The 23365-nt window shown below is 40.0% G+C and overlaps 1 protein-coding gene across 1 annotated transcript in view; it reads right to left on the bottom strand.

The window, feature by feature from the left end:
* CA10 (carbonic anhydrase X) overlaps nt 1–22386 on the bottom strand; it is a 59236-nt gene extending 36850 nt beyond the window's left edge. The window contains exons 1-2 of the mRNA XM_009878156.1: nt 22216–22386; nt 3529–3714 (exon numbers count right to left, since the gene is read on the bottom strand). Coding sequence (XP_009876458.1) covers nt 3529–3714; nt 22216–22386 — 357 coding nt within the window. The remainder of the gene's footprint in view (nt 1–3528; nt 3715–22215) is intronic.
* Between the last annotated feature and the right edge of the window lie 979 nt (nt 22387–23365).

Below are 23365 nucleotides of genomic sequence, written 5' to 3'. Positions count from 1 at the left end.
ATAAAGTGGTTAGAAGTCTACCACAGCACATTTTTTTTTTCTGCTACAGAAATAAAAATGGTATGGATTTTTATGACTCTACTACAACCCCAGCCATAAAGTGGCTAGAAGTCTCCCACAGCACATTTTTTTTTCTGCTACAGAAAGAAAAATGGTATGGATTTTTATGAATTTGCCACATAGTAAAGTGTGGACCCTTTAGGGTCTTATTTTCACGATGAACCTTTTGGAGCGTGTTACCTTTTGTATTTTAACAAAGTAGACAATTCCTGAACAACAGCACTCCGGTCGATTCTGAAGTATTGAAAGGAAGTTGGTCTTTCTCATGTAACGATATGGACTCTCAAGCATTAAAAAATCTTTTGCATAGAGGCAATAGGCAGCAGACACAATTGGTGTCTTAGTTTGGGACTTTGCTTGCGCCAAGATTTTTCTTCTAATCATTATAATACAGCAGGATGCTAATGCAAAGAATAGGGAATTAAATACACTCAAGTATGTAACCGAGGGACAAGTAAATGCTCAATTTATTTATTTAAGCATTCTAAAGTCTGCTTTTCTTTCATTGTTAGCAGTGCCAAACTGTATTGATGATAACTGTATCGATGATAATCTGACACACGCTTTTAAAGCCCTTACACTCAAACTATTTCAGCATTAGTTCAGTTATTCTGCCTACTAAAGTGATAATTAGGGGCTAAAATGTAAACAGGTTATTGTAGACATCTCTGTTCACAGCATTTAACAGGTAGTTAAATGTTAAAGCCTGCGAATTACAAACCTCTTGGTATCATTCAGGCCACAGTATATTTTGAGGCAACCTCCTATTTCCAGATTATTTTTCATGCCATGGTACCACTCGAGTGCTCTCTAACTTGCTCTGAGTGCCTGCCCACTTGCAGAACATCTTCACTAGGCAAAAGCAATCCCTGCGATGAAACTTTGCGCTTAGCACGGATATTAGGTGGGATTTCAGATATGTCAAGCACACTGGAGCTGATTCAAGACATATCGGGGCTGTTCACAAGTTTCTGCTTGTCTGCACTTTGTTTTAAGCCACTGTTTGAGCCTGCCTAATGGTTTGCGAGTCTCAGGCAGGAGAGGTACTGCTCTCTCCCTGACCTCTCCCCAGGTTCCCCTTCTCTCTCTGCCACGTGCTGACTTTAACACGTGTTGGAGATGTCAGTGAAAATGAGGGGACAGGTATGGATGGGGAAGGAGGAAAGGAGGAGTAGGAATAATCTCATTGTGTTACATTACATTATAAAGGCAGGTACTCTATCGTAAAGTCAGCTAATTCGTTTACGTTTTTCTTGCCATTGTTGCTGGGAGCTGTAGATATTGCATCTTCCTGTGCTGAAAGCTTATTGAAAATCACTTATTTATACAGACAACACTTGTATGGGTGGATGTTATATTCTAAGAACACTGTGAGCTGCCATCCGTCAGTGAAAATTTGCAGCCATGCTATTCTGCATGATTGATTCAAATCTCTGCTTGTACTTTGGAAATGATATGTGCTTCATAAACAGGACTTAACTGTGCAGATGCAGGTTCAAATTAGTAATTAATACTTGACCTTATGGGAACTTACCTGCCCAGCTGCCCAGAGCAGCTATCTGAAACTTTGAAAAACACATCCTCCAAGGACAGAATTCACCTCCTCATCAGAAAAGGAGGCATCTAGTCTAAGCTACTTGGCCTGCTGTTTGTCTCTGCTCTGTCGTCAAGGGAGATGCATCTCCACAGAGTGATTTGTCCTCTCCTAAGCGACGCATGTTTGGCTATCAGCAATGATCATCTTCTGAAGATGCTAATCTCTTTCTATGCACTGCAGGAAGAATTCAGATAGGTAGAGAAATCCTGCATGTACTGTGGATCCGGCTCTGCGTAACTGACTGACTGACAGTCGTTTCCACTTAGCTAGATTTTCTGCTTTTATTACGAAGAAACGAGAGGTCTCTGTTAGCAAACACTAAATATTAATAGTACTTCAAAACTCCTACTTTCAAAACCAGAAGAGCCTAATTAAGCATCGTGTTGCAAAACGATGCTCTACGTTTTTACCTTTTGTTATAGTCTGACTCATGAATGTAAAACTTAAAAATTGTTAAAAAATATCTGAAATGATGGTGATACAGCATATCAAGAGCAAAGGTACATTTCAACCAGGTATTTTGCTTTCTTGTTCAGTCAGCTTGCTTTTGTTTGAATATTGCTCCTCTGTAAATCTGAATAGCAAAGCAAAGGCCTTATTTACTACAGCATTCTGAAAAATTTCAGCTCTTAGAGGAGTAATACATTATATGTTCACTTATAGAATTTAATGAAGGCAACCAGAAGGCATGAATAATATCATGAAAAAGCTGCCACTGGCTATATTATGCATCTATGTAGCTTATAAAACAAAGCAAATTATTACCATAAATTATAATACCATCATTTGACAACTTTGCAATTAATTTCCTACTCTTAAATAACTGCTGCTGCACAATGCCAAAGAAAATGCCATGTATTAACTGACTCATCACCAGAGCCTGTGATAGATAGTACAGATGGTAATTTGATTATTCATCTCCAAGAAAATATGTGCTTTATTATGAAGCACTATTCATTTTGGTCTTCTGAAAGAAAGGTAACAGGGATAACTACAGTGTCTTTAAAAAGAATCTCAAGAGTAATAGGTAGTTGTTCTGAAGCATTATTTAAGATTCGTGGAGTAGAGTTGCATGCTAGATAGATCACAGACGTGGCACAAGCTGAAGAAGGATCAGCTCTTCAATGCAAAAATGCTTCTACATCTCTTCGATGCAAAAATGCTTCTACAGTAGAAGAACAAAGATGATCTACCAGAAAGTCTGCAAACTTGACTATATATCCTGAAAAAGTACTGCATGAAATATTTATCTATTAAGAGTAATGGGCCATGCTGAAATACGTGTCAGGATCATAAAATTATGGTCTTTCCTGGAACAATTACAGACATATTTAAAATACAAAGCAGGTTCCAATTCTGGCAGGGATTGTTTGTGAAGTTAACTTTATCTCTTCAGCAGACCAACAGCCTTCTCTGGAACCATCTCTAAAATTAGGTATCAACTCATTTTTATGTGAATCAGAGGCAGAATGATGCTCAATGTAAAGTGCTGCACACCAGTGAGTAGCAAAAGTAGCACTTTTGTAACAGCTTGAAGCACTTTCAGTATTGCTTTGTTGTTATTACTGTATTTGCCTTTACTACGGATATAAAGGACTCACCAAAAGATACTTGACTACTTTTTAAATGGTGCATAGGAGAACAGAGGATGTCTATGCATACAAGAAATGCAACAGTTTCCTTTTCACAAGAGGCACACAAATTGCAGTGCATGGGAGAAAAAAAAAAAAGCGCAATTCCCTGATCTTCAGAATGGATAAAGGGAAACAATTTTTATGAGTACAAATTAGCCCGCAAATACCTTTAGGCAGAAATAGAAAGCGAGCAGTTCATCCTGTAGTTCATTTGTAACTTGGAATACGGTGACGTACCTCCCCAGAGAACGCCTGTCCGTTGAGCAGGTGCTCTGAGCCCTGGCTGTCCTCGCTTCCAAAGTGTAACCGGATTTCCTCCAGGCGGTGACTGTAGGTCATCGGTCCTCCGGAGATGTTGACCAAATGCTCTTTGTCTAACCGTAGAGATACATGTCTCCCTGTATTATACATCGTCCCACTGACCTAAACAAAATGGGGAGGGGGGGAAAAAACCATATTTTCAAAATAATTTGTAAATCCCAGAAACTAGTTACTTGTACTTCAAGATTTCGCTCTTCCACACCTTCATTTAAATGTAGCCATACATCTTGTTGTTGTGAGATGAAAACACAACCTCAGGTTATACGTCAACTTCTGCTTTGAATCTCAGACTGTATATTTAAATAATCCATACGTCCATATTTTAGCCAGGGGCACATGGTTAACACAGTGAATAAGATGATTACACTTTCAAATAATTAGGTTTTTAGATTTTTTTTTTGAATTTTTTTTTTGCAAGGTCTGAGTAATGGCTTCATTACATTTCTGCAGTGAAAATGGGAACATTTCAGCTGCCATAAATTATTTAAGTAGACTTGAACAAATCTGAAATTTAACTCATTTTTTCCTTCTTTTAATATTTATAACAAAGTTATCCAAAAGTTAAAGGTGCTGCAAAAATCAGAGATATAATTATTCATAAATAGGGAGCCCTGCTCCTACTGGAGCTGCAGATAAAAACTTTCATTGTTCTCCTCTGCAAGTCTCTTTGTTTTGTTATGAATATTTTATGTTTAAAATTGTCAGATATTTTAGCCACAGCAGCACAGAATTAATTACAATTTGACCATATATCTCTAGTTCCTACCACACCTTAAGTAGCTGTAACGCTCTTCAAGATTCATCTTTATTTTTAAAGAGATGGAATGGTGTGCTTCATTTGCAAACTGATTTACAGCTGCTGTAATGAAAAAGAAAATGATTGTGGAGATTTTTCACATGGAATATAATTCTGTCATAATTTCCACTGTCATAGGAAAAGTTCCTATAGCGAGAGGTTCCTTAATTTATGCCATCAGAAAGTGAAATATGCTAATTTGAGTTTAAGTACAATTGTGATTTATTTAAAAACATTCTGCGTGAATACAAATGATACACTTGAATAACATTAATTTACTTTAAGAAGAGGAAGTGTAGCAATAATATGCTTTGTTGCACTTCAATTTAAAACTAAAGACATGACTATTATGTATTATATCCTATACTACATCAGTACTATAGTAATTAACATTGCTGCAGTGTCATTTTATCTGTAATACTAATTACTGAGTTTAAATGACCTGTTTTCTTGCACAGTATGTTGTAAAAAGTTACACTGAACAGACTGTGCGATAGAACTAAATAGATGAGATTAAGCAGCCTTTGATTGTCGTATTTTTTAAACTTTGACACAGATGTTCTATTTTTTGTGTTTATTCCGATTCAAAACAAGCAGTAATAAATTTCTTATGAAAAGTAATGAAAACAAATATTCCTATTCATTGCAAATAAAACACAATGATCTTACTTATAAATGCTCCTTAGTTTTTCTGCTTGACTTTGCATGCTAATAATTAAATACCAAGTGAGTTTAATAAGCGGAAGAAGGTCAGTTCATTGCATTCAGTTGCAGTACGCTGCATATGAATGACAGAAAGCTGCTAATCACAAGTAACAAATGTAATTTAAAAATATGGGAAAACGGTTTAAAGCCTCTTATTCACGTATGGAAGCTCGCTTCACTGAATGCTCAGTTAAGTTTAGCAACGATTCAAAATATTCAGTATCCATTTTCTTACTTAAATTGGTACAAATCTCAAATTAGGTTACCCTTATTTTCTCTCTGAGGGTAAAAGTGACGCGAATACCCCCTAATATGAATAAGTTAACCCTCCGTAGCGCAGAGAGGGGAAATTGTTAGAGCCACATTCGTCAATGGGAGTAACATTTTGTCTTCTTCATTTCCCCCCTCATAAAAATACAGTGCTTGTCACGACATTGTATTGGTGGTTTTAAAGCAGAATTTGCCTACCTAGCTGCGGATGACAAACACCAGTCAGGCAGGGAAGCGCCAGACGTGCCTCGCTTCTGACCTGCAGGGAGGAGGAACACTCGAAGCGAGACTATTGAAGTCTCCTACACGGGCACACAGGCTTGTCACCAGCAAAGAAAAAATTCATGATCTTGGGCATAAAAAAAATGCAAAGCCTCATGCTTTTATCTGCCTTCTCTGACTTCAGTGAAGCATGAGTTTTCTTCTTGTCAGTGTGTGCCCAAGGGAAGAGCAGCAGGATCTGCCCGTGTAGTCAGGACCAGGCTGCACCGCTGGGATGTGGCCATGCCTATTTCTTCTCTGGAGAGAGTCAACACCCCCCCATTGCTGGCAGCTTTGAATAGGCACTTCTCTCTTGGGCATTTGCTAACTACAAGAACAGAAGTGTCTTTTATTTGCCAAGCGGCTTGGACTATATGACCCTTAAAGGTACCCTCGAGCCAAACACATTCTATGATTTGCTTAGATTATACCTGAATGAAACATTGAAGTATTTAGGATTTTTTTACTATCATTATTTTGTTCTGTTTTATATACAAACCCAATATATTATCGTCTTAGAAAGCATACATTTCAAGTATGATCCTTTACAGGTGTTAGGACATAGTATCATGTAAGTGCAGACACCTCTTTGGATGCTCAAAGATCACAAATAGTGTTCTACTAGTCAGTAGGAAAATGTCACGGAAAAAATAATGCAAGACATAAAACGTTGTTCTCATTGTTTTTGTCAGAAAAAAAAAAAGCATTTTTTTTTCACTAGGTCCAGTTTTAACTGCTACTGGAGAAAAGGTTGTCATCTTATTCACCATGTGAACCTGCCGAGAAAAGGATTTTTTTATGGTACTGAGCCTTTAAAGTGGTAGCGCACTTTCATTTTAGAACATCAGCCCAAGTTGGTTTTGTGGAAACCAAAGTCACGTGTGGTCTTGTAAAAGGTTGCAGGCACAGCAGTTAAGGAGGAGGCATTTTCTGTATTTTGGGTTCTCCTACAAGACACACAGTAGGAAGACAGGGATGCCTCATGGGAAAGATGTTGACTCTGCTTGGTAGAGCCAATGATATCTGCTAGTCCAGAAAGGGCAGCATTTTTATACCGTCCTGTGGATTGGACAAAATGTTACAGGGTAGTTTAAAAGGAGAATATAAAAGATCTGTTAAGATCTATATAACCGTTTCCTTAATGTGTCAGACTAATCTTTGGTGCCAAGTTCTTCAAAGTTACGGCCTCTGTGTTGTTTCTTGCTCTGCTATAAAGTGACTCTTTTACCCTGCGTTTCTGTCTGACTTGGAAGTTATATAAAGATGAAAACACAGCAAACAAACCCGGGGCACTAAATCTTGCCCTCTTGTTTTTCAGAAGGATTAGCATTCTCATTTATCTTAGGCGCTAGAAATGAGACTGCAGTAAAGAAAACATACGTTAAATCACCAGTAAAAGCCTATCTGAGAAACTAGCAAAGTCCACCATTGTCAAAGTTAACAATCATACGACATTCTTAGCTGACCGCATTTTCCTCATACATTAAGAAACATTTCCAGACAGGCAAATTTATCTGTGGCAAAATCCCTAAGTAGAACAGAGCATGTCGATAGGCTTCAACCTCAATTGTGGAATAGTTCAACTTTGGCAGCCTTTAATTAAATTATTAACATATTCCTGATGTGGTTATTTTCTATTTAATCTCATTACTTTTAATTCTTGCTTCACAGAGCTTTGTGCACGTAATTCCCCAGCAGCATTATTCTCTCTCTTTATCTTGATGCAAGACAGCCACACAGGCACACGCTGCTCATCTATTCTATACTGCATTTCTGAGTAAGATCTGAATACTCATGTGGTATCTATGTACAACTTGCCAGCCCTGCGATCACAAAAAAGTCCCACTTTTGCCCTTTGCAAGGTGGAACGCAAGCAAAGTCAATAAAAATGCATACCTCAAAAAGGCAAACTCTTTGACGCGTCTTTGTCTTGCAACTCTGTTTATGACCATTAGGAGAAAAACAAAAAGCCTCCCCAAACAAACAAAAATGAAAAACAATCCTCAAACTTTTTTTTTCTAATGATATTCTTTAACCCTGCATTTGTGGAAGCATTTCTGTTGTGTCCTAGTTAACCACATATCTTGTTCCCTTCATCTTTTTTTCCCACAACTAGTCCTGAACTAAATATTTTTGCTTTGTGGCTTACATCTTGGCATGACAGTCTGTATTAAAATAGCCTTCAAAACCCTGATCAGGAGAAGTAACAGAAAAAGAAGGCTGTTTCAGGGCAAAGCCATGCTAGAAATGTAAGCAAGGAATTCAAGAGGAAAGGAGAAGGACCTGGGATGGATTCTGCGCCTTTCGTTCCTGTGCCATGTTAGCAGTTTCTTCAGGGGGTAGCACAGGCTCCCTGCTTCTTAGGGGTCTTTACAAAATAGCAAAATGGTACGTTTTGGATTTATTCAGGTAAAAGTGGTCTGACGATTAGTTCTAAGAACACGTTTAAACTTGTATCAGTACCTGCAGTGGAGCAGCAATGAATGTAAGGAAGGAAGAAAATCAATTGTGTATGGCTGCCTGCTGCGGCGTCCTTGGATCTTATCTGCAATATTAGGTGTTCCTTTCTTTAGGATGAAAATAGATACAGTCCAAAGAAGGCCTAGAACTGTGCAAGGAAGCAAATCACCAAGGATTCGAGAATGTTTTGAAGGTGTTGTAGTGCCCCAGTTTTATGTCCTGCAATAACCAAGTTTCAATCATCAGCCACCTGGCTGCCATATCTTCCTCTTGGAGTTGTATATTCGAGCCAAAGAGGAAAGGAGGTCCGCAGGCTCAGGGCTGGTGGGCTTTCCTCCTCTGTTAGCACCCGAACTGCTAACGCCATGTTCTCTGTCATTCCCTTTGGTTTCTGCCATTCATTGTCAATGTATCAATCTCAGTGGGTGGAAGACAGCACGGATCCTAAAGAAAGTTCTGCTCGACATCCTGGACTGCATCAAGAGGTGCGTGGCCAGCAGGTCAAGGGAGGGGATTCTCCCCCTCTACTCCACTCTCGTGAGACCCCACCTGGTTTACTGCGTCCAGCTCTGGAGCCCACAGCACAAGAGAGATCTGGACGTGCTGGAGCGTGTCCAGAGAAGGGCCACGAGGATGCTCAGAGGGCTGGAGCAGCTCTGCTGTGCAGACAGACTGAGAGAGTTGGGGCTGTTCAGTCTGCAGAAAAGAAGGCTCAGAGGAGACCTCATTGTGGCTTCCAGTATCTCAAGGGGGCTACAAGAAAGCCGGGGAGGGGCTTGTGAGGGTGTCAGATAGTGATAGGACTAGAGGGAATGGATTGAAGCTGGCGATGGGTCGGTTCAGATGGGATGTGAGGAAGAAGTTCTTTCCCATGAGGGTGGGGAGACCCTGGCACAGGTTGCCCAGAGAGGGGGTGGCAGCCCCATCCCTGGGAGTTTTTAAGACCAGGCTGGATGGGGCTCTGGGCAGCCTGATCTAGTGGGGGATGTCCCTGCCCATGGCCGGGGGTTGGAACTGGATGATCTTTAAGGTCCCTTCCAACCCTGACAATTCTATGATTCTATGACTCTTCTCCCTGGTGGTGTCTGAGGGACACACGTGCTCCACGGAAACATTATCACGTTAACATCAATATTAAACTGTTCCTAGCACCCGCCGTCTATGGAACTCAAAGCTTCTGAGAAATGTAAAAATAATCTGCAATTGATTTTTGTCTCACTGGGCTAGGTCAGCATAAATGCCAGCTTGTTTTACTTTCTTCTTGACACTTAGACATGATTGTCCTATGCAAAATTTCTCTCTGTAGCTCAGGTCACCTGAACGCAAGTTTCTAAATGCAGGGATAAACTGAAATATGTTTTTCTGAGTCCCCCGAGCAAGTTCCTTTCATTTAATATTTTTTTGGTTGTTGTTCATAGTATCTTGACCAGACTATAATCCATGATATAAAGCACTGTCCTCACTGATTTACACTGATTTGCACTGTAGTATGTATCTCTCTTGTGCAAAGCAGAGATTGCTTCAGGGTTTATGTAGACTTTGGGGCAAGTCTGTGATTTGAAATCTGACGAAGCATTGCACCAAGCTAGAATTTCAAATGTAACCTGCTAAGGTGCACTGCTTAGCTCTCTGCAGCAGAATTTCAAGGCAGTGGCTATATAAAACCACTTATTTTCTTAATGTTGGGCTTATGGCATCCAGTAAATTTTAGAAGTAGTTTTACGCTGCTGTCTTGATTTTCTAGCTGTTAGAGTGGACCCAACCTGGAAAATTGTCATATGAAGAAAGGCTGAGGGATCTGGGGCTGTTTAGCCTGAAGAAGAGGAGATTGAGTGGAGACCTCATTGCTCTCTACAACTGCCTGAAGGGAGGTTGTACAGAGGTGGGGGTTGGTCTGTTCTCCCTCGTGAAGAGTGATGGGACGAGAGGAAATGGATTTAAATTGCGCCAGTGGAGGTTCAGGTTAGATATTAGGAAGAATTTCTTTACTGGAAGGGGTGTCAGCCATTGGAACAGGCTGCCCAGGGAGGGGCTTGAGTCACCGTCCCTGGAAGTGTTTAAGAGACGACTGGATGTTGCTTTGGGGGACATAGTTTAGGAGGTTGATAGGGCTGGGACAAAGGCTGAACTCGATGATCTTCTAGGTCTTTTCCAGCTGATAACGATTCTATGTTGATTCTATATTACTTAACAGATGTTTAAGAAGGTTATTCTTTTCATCAAAAGTCTTCGTTTAAGGAGAAGATTGATATAATCAAATAGGAGACAACTGTTCCATAGATATTCCAAACTTTTGAGAGCTTTGTTCTTTTCCTGAAGTATTCTCTGTGTGTTCACATACATAGACACATGCACATTTAAGACTTCATGTTTTAAAATATTGTTTTCTGCAGAGCTTTCAGTTTATTTGTGCTTTTGATGAACATTTGTAAATCTGAATAGTTGCTTTTTATAATACTTCCTTCCTGCCTTCATCTTTACGCTTAATCATTGTGTGCAACAGTACGTTAAGAAATTGTGGGAACACTGCTAGTGCATAATTTTCAAAATCCTGCCTGCAATAGACAGCATGCTTCTTGACCTTGTAGTTCATGATCTTCTACAGATTTGCCTCGGGGCCCTAGACATAGGTACATATTCGAAGCATTTCGTGCTTTATTTTGGAAGGTAGTTTTAAGGCAAATTCCAGCTACGTTTCCTGCTAGCCTTGGTTGCTGCCAGCAGAGAGCACTGTTGACCCATCCCATACAACCACGGGGATTTCCACAGCCAGGAAGAAAATTAGAACTGATTTTTTTTGTGTGTGTGACACGACTGAAATCCGTGGCTTTAGTTTCAGAAGTGGTGGGTGGCTGCGGGACAGAACTGTGGGCTCTGCTGCATCAGTTGAGCAGGTTTCTGGTCTTCAACCGAGCATCTGGGAGGTGCAGGCTCAGCAGGTTGCTTGGAGGCCAACGGATAAGCAAAACATCCAGAGGGACTTTTCTGGCAAGGATCTAATAGAACTTATGTTGTGATTATAAAAAAAATAGGGGAAAAAAAAAAGTGGAGGGTAGGGAAATAAAGATAAGGAAATAGCCGAGTTTTGATCAAGTGCCACTTACTGTGAGGGAGCTGCAATATAATTGCTGAGCTTTGAAGAACAACAGGCATCATCATCAATATTTGATTAAAGAAGGCCCGTGCGAAAAATGTAAAATGTATGAGAGAAGTGTAAAGATTAAAATAATCTTTTCATCTTCTTAGTTGAAAAGTTTTAAAGAGGAAATAATGTTAATGAGTCCAATTAACCCATTTACCTGCCTAATGTAATGTGTCATGTATCAGCGTATGGATGACACACTTTTTTTTTTGCTTTTTAAAGCACTATTTTCAGCAAGACTTTCCCATTCACTGCTTCACAGTTCTGCCTATTTACTTCCCCTAAGTGGCTGATCTTTAAAAAACTTGGAACAAACCTCATAAATTAAATATTCAGTCTTACTGGCTAATGAGCACAATACGTCAATTTTCAGTGATCAAAATAATGTGCTTCAATAATGTATACACCATTCTGTAACAAAAATATAATTTTAATAGAGGACCTGCAGGGTCATGATTAGTCTGAGATAATTATATGCCACAGGATGTGAACGAATGGAACTGCTCCTAGAACACTGCTAATACCCCACAGAGTCTATACACCACATGCTGCCTTTTAGGGATAATAAAGTGCTTTATTGTATTTCCACTACTCCATTAATGCAATGACTTTTGCTTGTTAGTAACTATGAAGCCTAAAGCAAATGCAGCCAAATTTATGGAGTCTAGCACTAATAATTGTTGCGTGTGTTGATGCTAACTTTATAGTGACATCGTTCTCCATCTACAAGATTCCAACTCCATTTAAACCATAGGTGAATTCCACCCTGGAGTTTTCATTAGGTTTTTTTTTTTTTTAATTAAAATGGAATTATTGAAATCGAGAAATGGAAAACTGGTTTCTGTGACTGGACTAGATTTGCTTCCAACGCTGCCTGAAGGCGTGAGGGATGAGTAAGGATTTTTAGTGGGGCTATTAAGATGCTGAGAGCTTCCTGCATGTGGGGATCCATTCCATGCTCTTTGGGGTGAAAAAAGAAATAATGAAGAACGCTTGGCTGTAGGAAGCAGACTGGATCTCAGTGTTCACCATCTTCTTCTGCATAATAGCTTGAAACCGGAGTATCTGTAGGCAAATGATGTATGGAGGAGCAGTGTTGGAAAAGGAACATGACCTTAAGAGACTTGACCTGCCATGACATGGCAGAGAAGGCAACAATGCTCAGGGACTAAGTCCCGTTCCAAGTTCTTTGTGACTGGGGCGCAGGCTCCATGCTGAGACCGCTACCATATTTTAAAAATAAATACTATCAGGGCTTCAACAGCACACGCGGCTGCGTCTTCTTTGGGCTGGATTCTAGAGCGACTGTTTATTAGCAGAGAACTCAAGCTCATTGTGAAGTGTCACATGCCTGTGTCATGCTCTAGCATTTAAAAAGGATGTAGCATTTTTTTTTAAAAAAAGATGAGCTCTAAACTAAACTTACACCGAAGAGTTGCAGAACTAGACTCAGCAATTCACAATCCTGTGTGTCTGTAGCCACCTTTTAAACCCTGATAACGGGTCTCATCCTGTGCCGTGACACAGTTACAAGCACTATATGAAAGAGGGAAAAATTACATTTGTGTCCTCTTTTTAGTTCATCAACCTTAGTTTAGAGTTAGGCTGAGTCAATAAGTAATTGAGAGAGTAACTGGGGCTTGGAGGACTCATTACCCTAATTTAATCTAGCAATCTGTAATGAGATTTTAGTTTGAGGAATCTATATTAAAAACTCTGTTAAGGATAACTTTTGTCTCTGATAAAGGGATGTCGTAAGAGCTGCCTTTTTAAAATCTGAAGGCTTACATAAATTTCGAAAAGGTTGTAAATGGCACAGAAGCCTCCAAACTTGTGAGAAACACAGATAAGTGAAAAATTACTTGGCATTTTTTTATGTGGCTTTAAAATGTAAAATTGAATATGTTTAAACCCTGAGGGTCTAATTGAGTCCTTTTTTTGTGAGATGCTCTGACCTTTGGTAGGTGTCTGGATTTCAGAGCTCTTCTTTCAGAGAGCTCTTTAGTTGAAATGCCAGAGGTTTTCCAATGGAATCCAAATCAGATGGAAATTCCTGTGACATTAGTGTGTTTCACTTGCCTTGCGTTTTCCACAGAGCAAGACAGGCTTTAGACATTTGGTGCTTCATATCTCATTTGATCAACTGCACATTAATAAATGTATTCAGATTACTAATATCTTTATTTTCCTTGTACATTTTCTTCAGTATTTCATTTTGAATGCAATTTTAAAAGAAATTTCCCTGCTGTTCTGAACAGATATAACTAATTGATTAAGTTCTTTTCTTAAACTGTTGGTGTATCTTCTACTTGTATACAGCATTAGCAAAAAGGCTGTGCTAAATTAATCTGGGAAGTATCTTTCAAGCTAAGTGGTGAAGCAACAGTGCTGTGCATCCATATACCTTTACATGTGTATACACACATCTCTATATATGCCCATCTCTGTATATACAGAAATAAAATATCTTCTTTTTGCTAACTTTGGTGAATAGGAAGAAAAATATCTGCCCTCAAACATAGGCCTGGATTAGCAAATTGGCAGAACCTTCTAGCCGTTGTGCATCCAGAGCATTAGATGACTCCAAGCGCTGGAGAAGCATCCGGCTTTCTGAGCAGGGTAAGGCATGAGAGTTCTACCTTCATTTCTTTTATGTTGCCACCAAACCACGTCACTGTTAAGGCTAACGATGCAATTTTACAAGAGCTGGAACCCTCCATTTGTTGTAATTCTTTATTCCTCTTAATTCTTCTGCTGCCAGGAAGTTCTAAATTTCTGTTCTTATTAAGTTTTCACAAGTCTTCTAAAATAATGACATGACCGCTGCTGCCTTTTGAAATCCTCCGACCACTCTCGTCATCAAGTTCCGAGAAGATGCAAAGTACTGAACCCTGCCTAAGGAAAACTGCAGTGTCTGAGTCGTGGGGTAGCCAGAGAAAGCATGGCCATGCTTTAGTGAAATTATAAGTCAGTGGAAATGAAAAGAAGAATCTATAAAGTTTAGCTTTTTAGCTGTGAAAGGGACAAAAGTTTTATCAGCTTTTTTTTTAGCAGAACTGTAACAATTTTTTGAAAGCGGTGTATTTCACAGTATCAAGCTGCTTCCCAAATCACCGCCGAGGAAAAAAATGCATAATTATTGCAAAATAATTTCCTGAGCCCTGTATCTCTGGAGGTAAACTAGTATTTAGGCAACTTGAAATTTGACCTCAATAAAATTCATTATGTGTCAAGGCAAATCCTTTGTGACATGTAAAAATCATGAGCTATTCTGCCTAGTAGCACATTTCACCGTTCTTTCTAAGCAGCAGCAGAGTTGTTTTGTCCTGGCCTGCTTTTTCTAGTTCTTTACAGAAAGTGAATAAATTAGCCTTCCTGTTTAACAGAGGGCTGGCTTACTCATCTTATTTTATCTGCCTCAAAAGCATTTGTGTATCTTTTTATTGAGAAAACAGTGGATCTGCAAACAAATCCTATCCTGAACGTATCTTTGTGTTTCCTGACATTTCACTCTATTCCAAAATGCCTTTTTTCCCCCTTACAATGCACTTTAAAAGAGACAAACCTTTCTTTTTTTTTTTTTTTTAAATAGAACTCCCTAAAGATTTTTGAATTCTGGCTTTACCAGAAAAATCTTCTCTGTGTTCTGATATGCCTCTAATTCGAACGTGTCTGAGAGTCAACACGCAAATTGGATGAAAGACTGGGAAATTTGGGCTTAGCATGACCTTGAGCTCCAGGCTGAATGAGAGCAGAGAGGGAGCGCTCGCTTCCCCTGAGCCTTCCAGGCTTGGTGTTACGTAAGCCCATGGCCATGCCAGTGGATGTACAGACAAACCTCTTGCAGTCAGGAAGCTTCCCAAGACTTCACTTACAAGCACTCTTCTTGCTAAAGCTTCTCTTCTTCCTAAAGAGGTTTTAGTTTTGTTCTGTTGGTTGCTTCTGTTGGTTGGTTGGGGTTTTTTTTCCCCCTTATTCCATGTTGCCTGCTGTGTTTATAGATTGCACGGCTAAGGGCAAAGAGCTGCTTCTTTGTTCAATATTCTAAACTTCTTTCCAGCTCCATGTATACCGGAGTTGTGTAAATTAGTATTTTTACAAGTAATCAAAATGACACAAAGCTCCGAATACCAAGACATCATTCCCAAGCATGTTTTATTCCATGCAGAGTGAAAGACATGTTTCTGCTAGCTCAAATCACAAAGAAATTATGAGAAACTTCTGAAAAAGGCTACTAGAAAAGCAACTTCTGTGTCATGCCAATTTACCATCAGTTCTCCTCTGCTTTTCTTGGTCACTGTGCTTAGCAAAATACAGATTTAGCCGACTTTGCAAAAGAGTCCATACGGAAAAGAGAAAGGCGTTACGGGATAAAGCTAGCTGGGAATCGGCATAGGACTAAATGCTTTTCCAGCAGGGATACGCTTGAGACTAGATAGGATCTTTGCTTTCCAGACATAAGCAACAAATTCATTTCTGAGAAGGGTTTAATTATATATACTCTAAAGACTTGATCTATGAAAATCATTTTCCCAGGGAAGGATCTTTTAAAGTAGCAGTTCATATTCAGTTATGGACCAGCATTGCCATTTATTAGCGATTGCTTTTCTTCTTATTTTATACACCTTTTTCTTCTTTGTAGAAAGGAAAATGGAGGCTCAGTGCTCCCAGATACCTGTGATGTGGTGTCTTTCCCGGCTCTGGGTGTTTGCACATGCACTTGTGTGTTCACAGTCCTACTTGTGATGAATTATAGCTGAGAACTTGAAAGGTACCAGACATCTTATTTACAGTTTAAAGACAGCCTTGCTCTCTTTATTCTAGATGAAGATGAGTTTCAGAGCTCATTCTCACACTCAGATTCGTTGCTCTCGCCTGCACTAGAGGAAAATACTTTAAACGTGCTTATGTTCTTAGGAACTAGATAAGACTTAGGCAGAACTTGAACTAGAGCTTTCAAAAATTGACTCCTGCAGATCAGAATAAGTATTTCTTTCAAGACATTAATGAAAATTTCAGCACACTTGGTACTTTTACTAATTTTAAATGCACAGATTCTGAATAATGGGTCTGCCCCTGAACTACTGAAATCTGGGAGCACTACCAGTTTTTAATATGTAATTGGAGACTGATACAGTCTGAAGTAAAGATAGGAAGTGCTTCTAGGCCTTCACTTAGAGAAAAATATCCACTCCCTGATGTAACTGAAAGATTTGTAAGTCTATTGTGGCTTATGTCTTATTATTTCCATACCAACTATTTCTAAAGTCTAGATGATGCCTAATAAACGAGTTCTTTAATCATCTTTAAAATGACAAACCTGTTGATAAATTGAATCTTTTCCCAACGAGATATTGCTATATTGATTTTAGTACTCGGTTTTTAATAAGCAGAGACTGTTCAGAATTGCTTGCTATGACAGTCTTGAAAGTAGGGCATCAACCGACTTGGCAAATGGCTGTATTTACATGGGAAGTTTTTGCTAGCACTCTAATCCATTATCCCTCTATTGTTGACATTCATTTGCAATAAGGACACTGGGCCTCTGAAAACCAGACAGGCATGCTACCTAAAAGTTTCTGTGGTAGATCTCCCCTTTTCAGAGGTGATTTCAGCCACCAAATTGAATTATGTGTGCAGCCTTCATGACAACTCCATCCCCAAGTATGGGCACACAACTGAGCGAAGGGCTGAAGCTGTTTAGTGGGAGCTTCGGTGAGCATGAGCAGCAAATGTGCAGGAGTTGCAAGAGGCAATGCATGATAGCAAAGGTGGAGAACGGCAACGCTTGCTTTCCTAAGTTGGAGATGGTAAGGGAAGAATGCTATTTTTCTTAATTGAAAAGAGTATCCAGCAACTGGTTTCTTCACTTACAGAAGAATAACTCAAGCCTTTTCACAGGCAGGCACAGCCATACCTCTGGTCAGGATCGTTTGGTGAGGAAGATACAGTACACACAATATTTCAAGATAAAATTATGGCTAATCACATTACTCAGAGAAGAAAAGTGATGGTACCAAAGTGGCTAGGTCAACATGTAACATTTAAAAAGATGTCTATATTTTCAAAAAGTATTTTTCCTCACTGTTGGAATTATTTCACTTTTGTCTGAATGTATGAAAGCCCTGTGCATGTTAAGGAGTATCAGTCTGCTCAGTCATCCTACTGAAAAAGGCCTACATACCGGAATGACTATATAGATCACTCTTTAGTTAAATGGGCAGAAGGTATCTATGAAGGTATTTAACTATCTTTAGTTAAATGGGCAGAAGGTATCTACTAAAGCAAGTAAATAAAATGGAAACAATACAAAATTCTTGCATGTGCTACGCTATTACAAAACACCTGTAGAGGCAAAAATCCTAAAATACGTGAAATAGAAAGATGTCTTTGATAGCCTGACTTCCACCTCAAGAGTGAGTGTACTTCATGTACTAAAACTGTGTTTTTATAGATACATAAATCCATCAAATCTAAAACATATACATAATTACCCAAATACATAGATGCCCATCTGCATGTCTTCTCAGGCATGCGTACTCAGGGTGTAATGCAAGCTCTTTCACAAAAGCATTCTTTTTTTCTTCCTTTTTTCCCCCTACCAGCTTATGCTTTCCTAGTACAAAAAAAGACTTGCATCATGAATTTATAGATGATAAAACATACCAGACCTACCAAGGGATTACTCAACCAAATGTGATATATACAAGCTGTCAATTGACAACAAAGTAATAGGTATTGAGTAAAAACCTGAATAAAAATGTTATGGCCAAATCACCTTTAAGGGATTTCAGGTTTTTGGTTTAAATACTGTTGGTTGTTTTCTTTTTTCATTTATGTATTTAAAAAAAAAAAAGAAAATTAATACTTCTAAATCCCTGCCTTTCATTCCTCGTATGTCCTGTCACACCAAAGCAAACTAAAATCAAACCAACAGCTTCTAAGATATATAATCTAGACTCTAGGCCAAAGAGTGTTCCTCAGACTCTGGGCCCTGATGCCATCACACTGAAAGGAGGAGGCACAAAGCGACAAATGTCAGGAAGCTGACTGCCAACAACCCCACCAGCTGCAGCAGCTGAAGCTCTCCAAGGCAGGGGAGTCCCTTGTAGGGAGCTGCAGACACAAGAAGGCTGATGAACCAGAGGTGGCCCCCACATGCTGAAAGTCTGAGAAACACTCATCTAGGTCAAGTTTTCCTACACCTAGGCACCTTGGCAGACATGACTTTGTTCTCAGAAGTGCTGAATAAACAGAATTCTACGAAGTCATAATATTTCAATGGAGGGTGGTGCTTTTAATAATCCTAGGAAACTATAAACATGCCCCTTAGGCTAGCAGGAAAATGTTAATGTTTTCATGATTTTGTTTAGTGAATTTTTTCCCGCCCTTTGTCCTTCAGTGATTTGGTTGGTTTGGTCTCTTTTACTGTCCTACATACGAGTAGTCAGCACAGCTGTAATTGTGAGTTTGCTTTTCCTATAGTACCTGTTCCTGTGTACCCCTGCTGCAAGTTAAATACATGTGGGAGGGTCCCCAGGGTCTACTGGGTAAAACCATCATCTGTTCTGTGCCTGTATTTTTCTGTGATGTTTGCAGAACTCTACTTTCTGTGATTTGCTGTCTGAAAGATACTTAAATCCTGACAAAAACATGTAGCCCAGCAATGGGTGTATTCCGATAGTGCTCCGTAAATATTCGGCCGTTTCATTTCCACAGTGCGATGCTTCATCCAAGCTAGTGAACTCGTTTTTCTCGTGATCAAGGCTGTGGGGCAGATCATAACTTCTTATCTAAATGTGGAGCTGGTAGTGCTGTGAGCATATGACACAGGAACAATTCAAAACACTCTGTCAGCACTGACCTACCTTTGTTTCTGAGACTGAAAGGATGAACATACCCTTCTGTATCCCTGCTGCAGTTACAGCCTGATATTCTCCTACTGGAATCACACAGAAGCAAGATCAGGTGATAGGGTACCAGGTAGTTGTACACTCGAATAACTCTTTTTAAAAAGCTCTCTATCTCTATGGAAAATTCCTGTTTAACTGTAAGGAAATCTAGAAGCTTCTCTAGAAAGCACTGAAAAAAGCCCATTATGATCCTTCTCTAGGATCCTGAAACTGTTTTGCTACAGAATTTTATAGGGACAGAATTCTCTAACATACATATTTCAAATCGCCCAGACAGGAGACCTCGGATTCCACTATGGGACGTCTGTAGAGAAGGGCGTTAAAAAGTTCATTAGGAAAGATTAGTATTTGTCTTGTTAAGAGTAAAGGTTTTCATCATTCAGCATGCACTTGGATCTGCATCTGTTATATAAATAGAAGACACCTATTCATTTATTTTTTGTGTTCATAAATTAGAAGACATTATGCCATTAACTAGTAAGGACCCCCCCCCCCCCCCCCCTTTTGATTACAATTGGATAACCAGTATGTACTCAAAATACCTCTCCACAGTATTTTTGTTCTTATTACTGCAACACAGCCCTACCCTAGCCACAAGGTCAGAAGTCCTCCTGCCCCCTGCCCCAGCACTGCTATATGCAAAGTCTGATTCTGGAATAAACGCACAAGTAAAACAACTCCAGTTACGGCAAAGAGATTGAACAAGCCTTGTGAAGAACAGAACAAAGCAGGGATTAAAATCTTGGATGACTAAACCAACTTCACATGCTTCTAATGAATATTTTAGCTGAATGTATCAGCGCGGACAGAATAATCCGGTGGTATTCTAGTATGAGGCTGCAGGAACAGCTAACCTACCGACAGGCTGTTTCTAGCAAATCAGAGAGCTAAGACTTAATCTACATCATCTAGAAAGCATGTGTGCAGAAAATGTGTAATGCCAGATCTTACTATGAAAAAGATTAAGGCTGAAAAAGGATTAGAAATTAATTAAGGAGCTTCTTCATGTTTCCTGATATCCTTCTGATCTGTGACCAGGCTATCTTTAGAGTCTCTGCTACTGATGCCGCCGTTAGTGATAGTTCAAACCTACAAAGGACTCAAAACACTACAAAGGATTAGCATTGTGCTTTGGGAAGAGCTGTAGTTTGGTGGCTTGGGGTTTATTTTCCAGTTCCCCACTTTTAGATCTATTTAAGGGATCAGTGGGAGAGCTGCAGCCTAGGAGCTCGACTTTCCGGGCTCACGCTACCACGAGCAGTTGTCCTTCAGCAGTGGGCAGGTGTGGGACCTTGCACCAGGGAGTCAGCAAAGCACCTTTCGGAGGTGGCAGCAGAGCTCTGAAACCGCCCCAGCTAAGGGAGAGGGCAGTGGTCAGAACCGTGAGCTGGCTCATGAAACGGCCGGAAGGTACGAGCTCTTCTCTGATCCGTTTTCCAAAGTTAAGCAAAATTAATCCTGGGCTCAGTTTTGGATGGTTTAGCAGCCTACAGTACAGCCACAGCATCCAACAACAAGAAGTTACGCGCTGACATAAAACCCGCTGCATCTTAGGAAGTTTCATTCAGGCTTTGCCGTGTGCTCACTGAAAGTTTTAATCCGTATGTGCTCCCCTCACAGGTTAAGAGTATGCAACAGAGAAGAATTAATTCTGATTGATATTAATTAATTCTCGTTATTAATATTTTAAAATTAATTATGGTATTTACTATGCAGACAGTTTTTCATCTATGCCCTGGGTTGTCTCCATTTTCTGGAACTTGATCATACTCTAAAATTTAGCCTTCACCCCAGTGAGGCAGAACGATTATTATTTTGTTTGGAATTCATGGCTTAACTTCCACACAAATGGAATTAATACTGTGTGACTGTATGAGATACTTTATAAACAGGGCCCTCGAGCTTGTTTCAGTGAAAATGAAATGTGTTTTATAACCTTTGTGAATACACAGCTATGAGCAGTTTCTGAAGTAGAGAGGGCATCTTATGCACTGACAGCATTTATGAAAGCAAGTGGTGATAAAAGAGCAGTAAACAATTTTTAGAGAAAGATGAGACAGTTTGGTTTCAAATGAGAACTCTAGAAATGAGCAAGGAAAAGCTGACTTGTCAAGCAGAAGGACTTTTACTGATTGTGTGTATTCTAGCACAAACAAACAACACTTCCCTGCAGCCCCCCTAAACTCATGACACTGATAAATTAGACAAAAACAAAGTCCTGAATGCTAAATAGTTGCTTCTCAAAATGTTAATGGTATCTGAAAATTACTATTATTATTCTGAGACGCAACATGATTCAACATGATTATCTGAGATAAAATCAAAGCGTTCACTCTTCTTACAAAATTTCAATGTATGAGTAATTCCATAGAGCTGTCAGGCTCAGCTATGTGGCATTTAGTACATTCCCTTTTCACAGGAGGACCCTATCCTCTCTCCCTTCTCAGAAATTGCTTAGATTTCCATTTTCCGCCGCAGGTTACCACATTTCCATATTGCTGTGGGCTGGTTTAGCGGAGCTGAAAATTTCTTCTATTCCCATTTCTCTGTCGCGGTTTGGGGGATAAAGCAGGACACTTAGAATCATAGAATCATGGAACAGTTTCAGCTGGAAGAGACCTTGAAGATCATCCAGCCCAGCCTTTGTCCCAGCCCTATCAACCTACTAAACTGTGTCCCCCAAGGCAAATCTGGTCGTCTCTTAAACACTTCCAGAGACGGTGACTCAAGCCCCTCCAATGGCTGACAACCCTTGCAGTAAAGAAATTCTTCCTCATACTCAACCTGCACCTCCCCTGGCACAATTTAAATCCATTCCCCCTCATCCTGTCACTCTCCACTAAGGAGAAGAGACCAACTCCCGCCGCTCTACAACCTCCCTTCAGGCAGTTGTAGAGAGCGATGAGGTCTCCCCTCAGTCTCCTCTTCTCCAGGCTAAACAGCCCCAGATCCCTCAGCCTTTCCTCATACGACCTGTGGTCTAAGCCCTTTCCCAGCTTGGCAGCCGCCTCCGTACCCTCTCCAGCACCTCAATGTCTTCTCTGCATCATACCAACACGTCCATCAGATCCCACAAGGTCCTCGTGCTCTCTGCCCTCCGCCTTGCTCGCTGTCGCCAACACACGCAGACACCGGCTCCGGCTCTGAACATCGACACCGAAGCCTTCGGGCTGGGTTTTCACGAGGTGTCGGTGCCAGACTCGCTGCTTCCACCGAAACCGCGGCATTTCGGTGAAACAAAATGAGATCAGCTGCGAGCACGTCGCCCCTGCCTGATGTTCTCAAACCAAGAACCTGGAGCTGCTGCTGACAGAGGCAGCCCTAGAGCCGCAAACACCAGGATCCCGCTGGCCGCTAATTGGCCCTGGCGAGCTCATTCTAGGAAGTTGTTTAAAAACCGTCTCTGCCGAGACCTGCAGCCATGGATTCGCACTGGCTCTGACACGCAGGAGGTCTGTTTGCAAGCTACTGTCAAATTATGGTGTTTTTTTTGCTGAAAGCCCCAGTATATAAGGTATTTGCAGTCTCTGCAATCTGCTGGATTGACAACCAGTGAATTTCCTCTTCATTGTTCTAAAGCAAAATCCCATTTACGGCAAAACTGGTCATTTCACAGAATCCATGTGCTTTTAAAAAGAGAAAGTTTTGCTTACTACTAGAAATATATGGGAATGATAACTTCAGGGAATATTTAACAATACCTGCAAAATACAGGAAAGGATTCAAGTGTAGTATCAGTACCACATTTAAATCCCTATGAACTTTTGCGTTATGGAAAATACACTCAGCAGCTGTTCCTCTTTGTTTTCTGACATTAAATGAGTAATTATTGTGTGGTATGTGTGTGCAAGTATTTATTTATTGCCTTTATGATTCTATTTTTACCACTACAGCTATGAGCTCCTCTAAGTCTTCTAACAGTTATGTAAAAATGCCATTTGCAAACCCTAAATTGCACATTTCTTCTACATGCGGCACACCCGACCTCATGTTTTTACACATACGTGTAGGTGGACTGCATCTAAGTATTTATACTACAAGTAGTAAACCGGTTTGTAAGAATTACCACATAAGCATCAGGTGAAACACAGCACAGATTAAAGGGGCCTCATTAAAATGTATTTATCAAGTAACTTTTGCCAACTAGAATGGACTCAAGGAAGCTTCTTGCCATTTATTTAGATGGAGCCTGGTGTTCTTTTTATC

The sequence above is a fragment of the Apaloderma vittatum genome, unplaced genomic scaffold (assembly GCF_000703405.1).
Source record: "Apaloderma vittatum isolate BGI_N311 unplaced genomic scaffold, ASM70340v1 scaffold19151, whole genome shotgun sequence".
Lineage (NCBI taxonomy): Eukaryota > Metazoa > Chordata > Aves > Trogoniformes > Trogonidae > Apaloderma > Apaloderma vittatum.
This window is presented reverse-complemented; position numbering and strand designations above follow the sequence as displayed.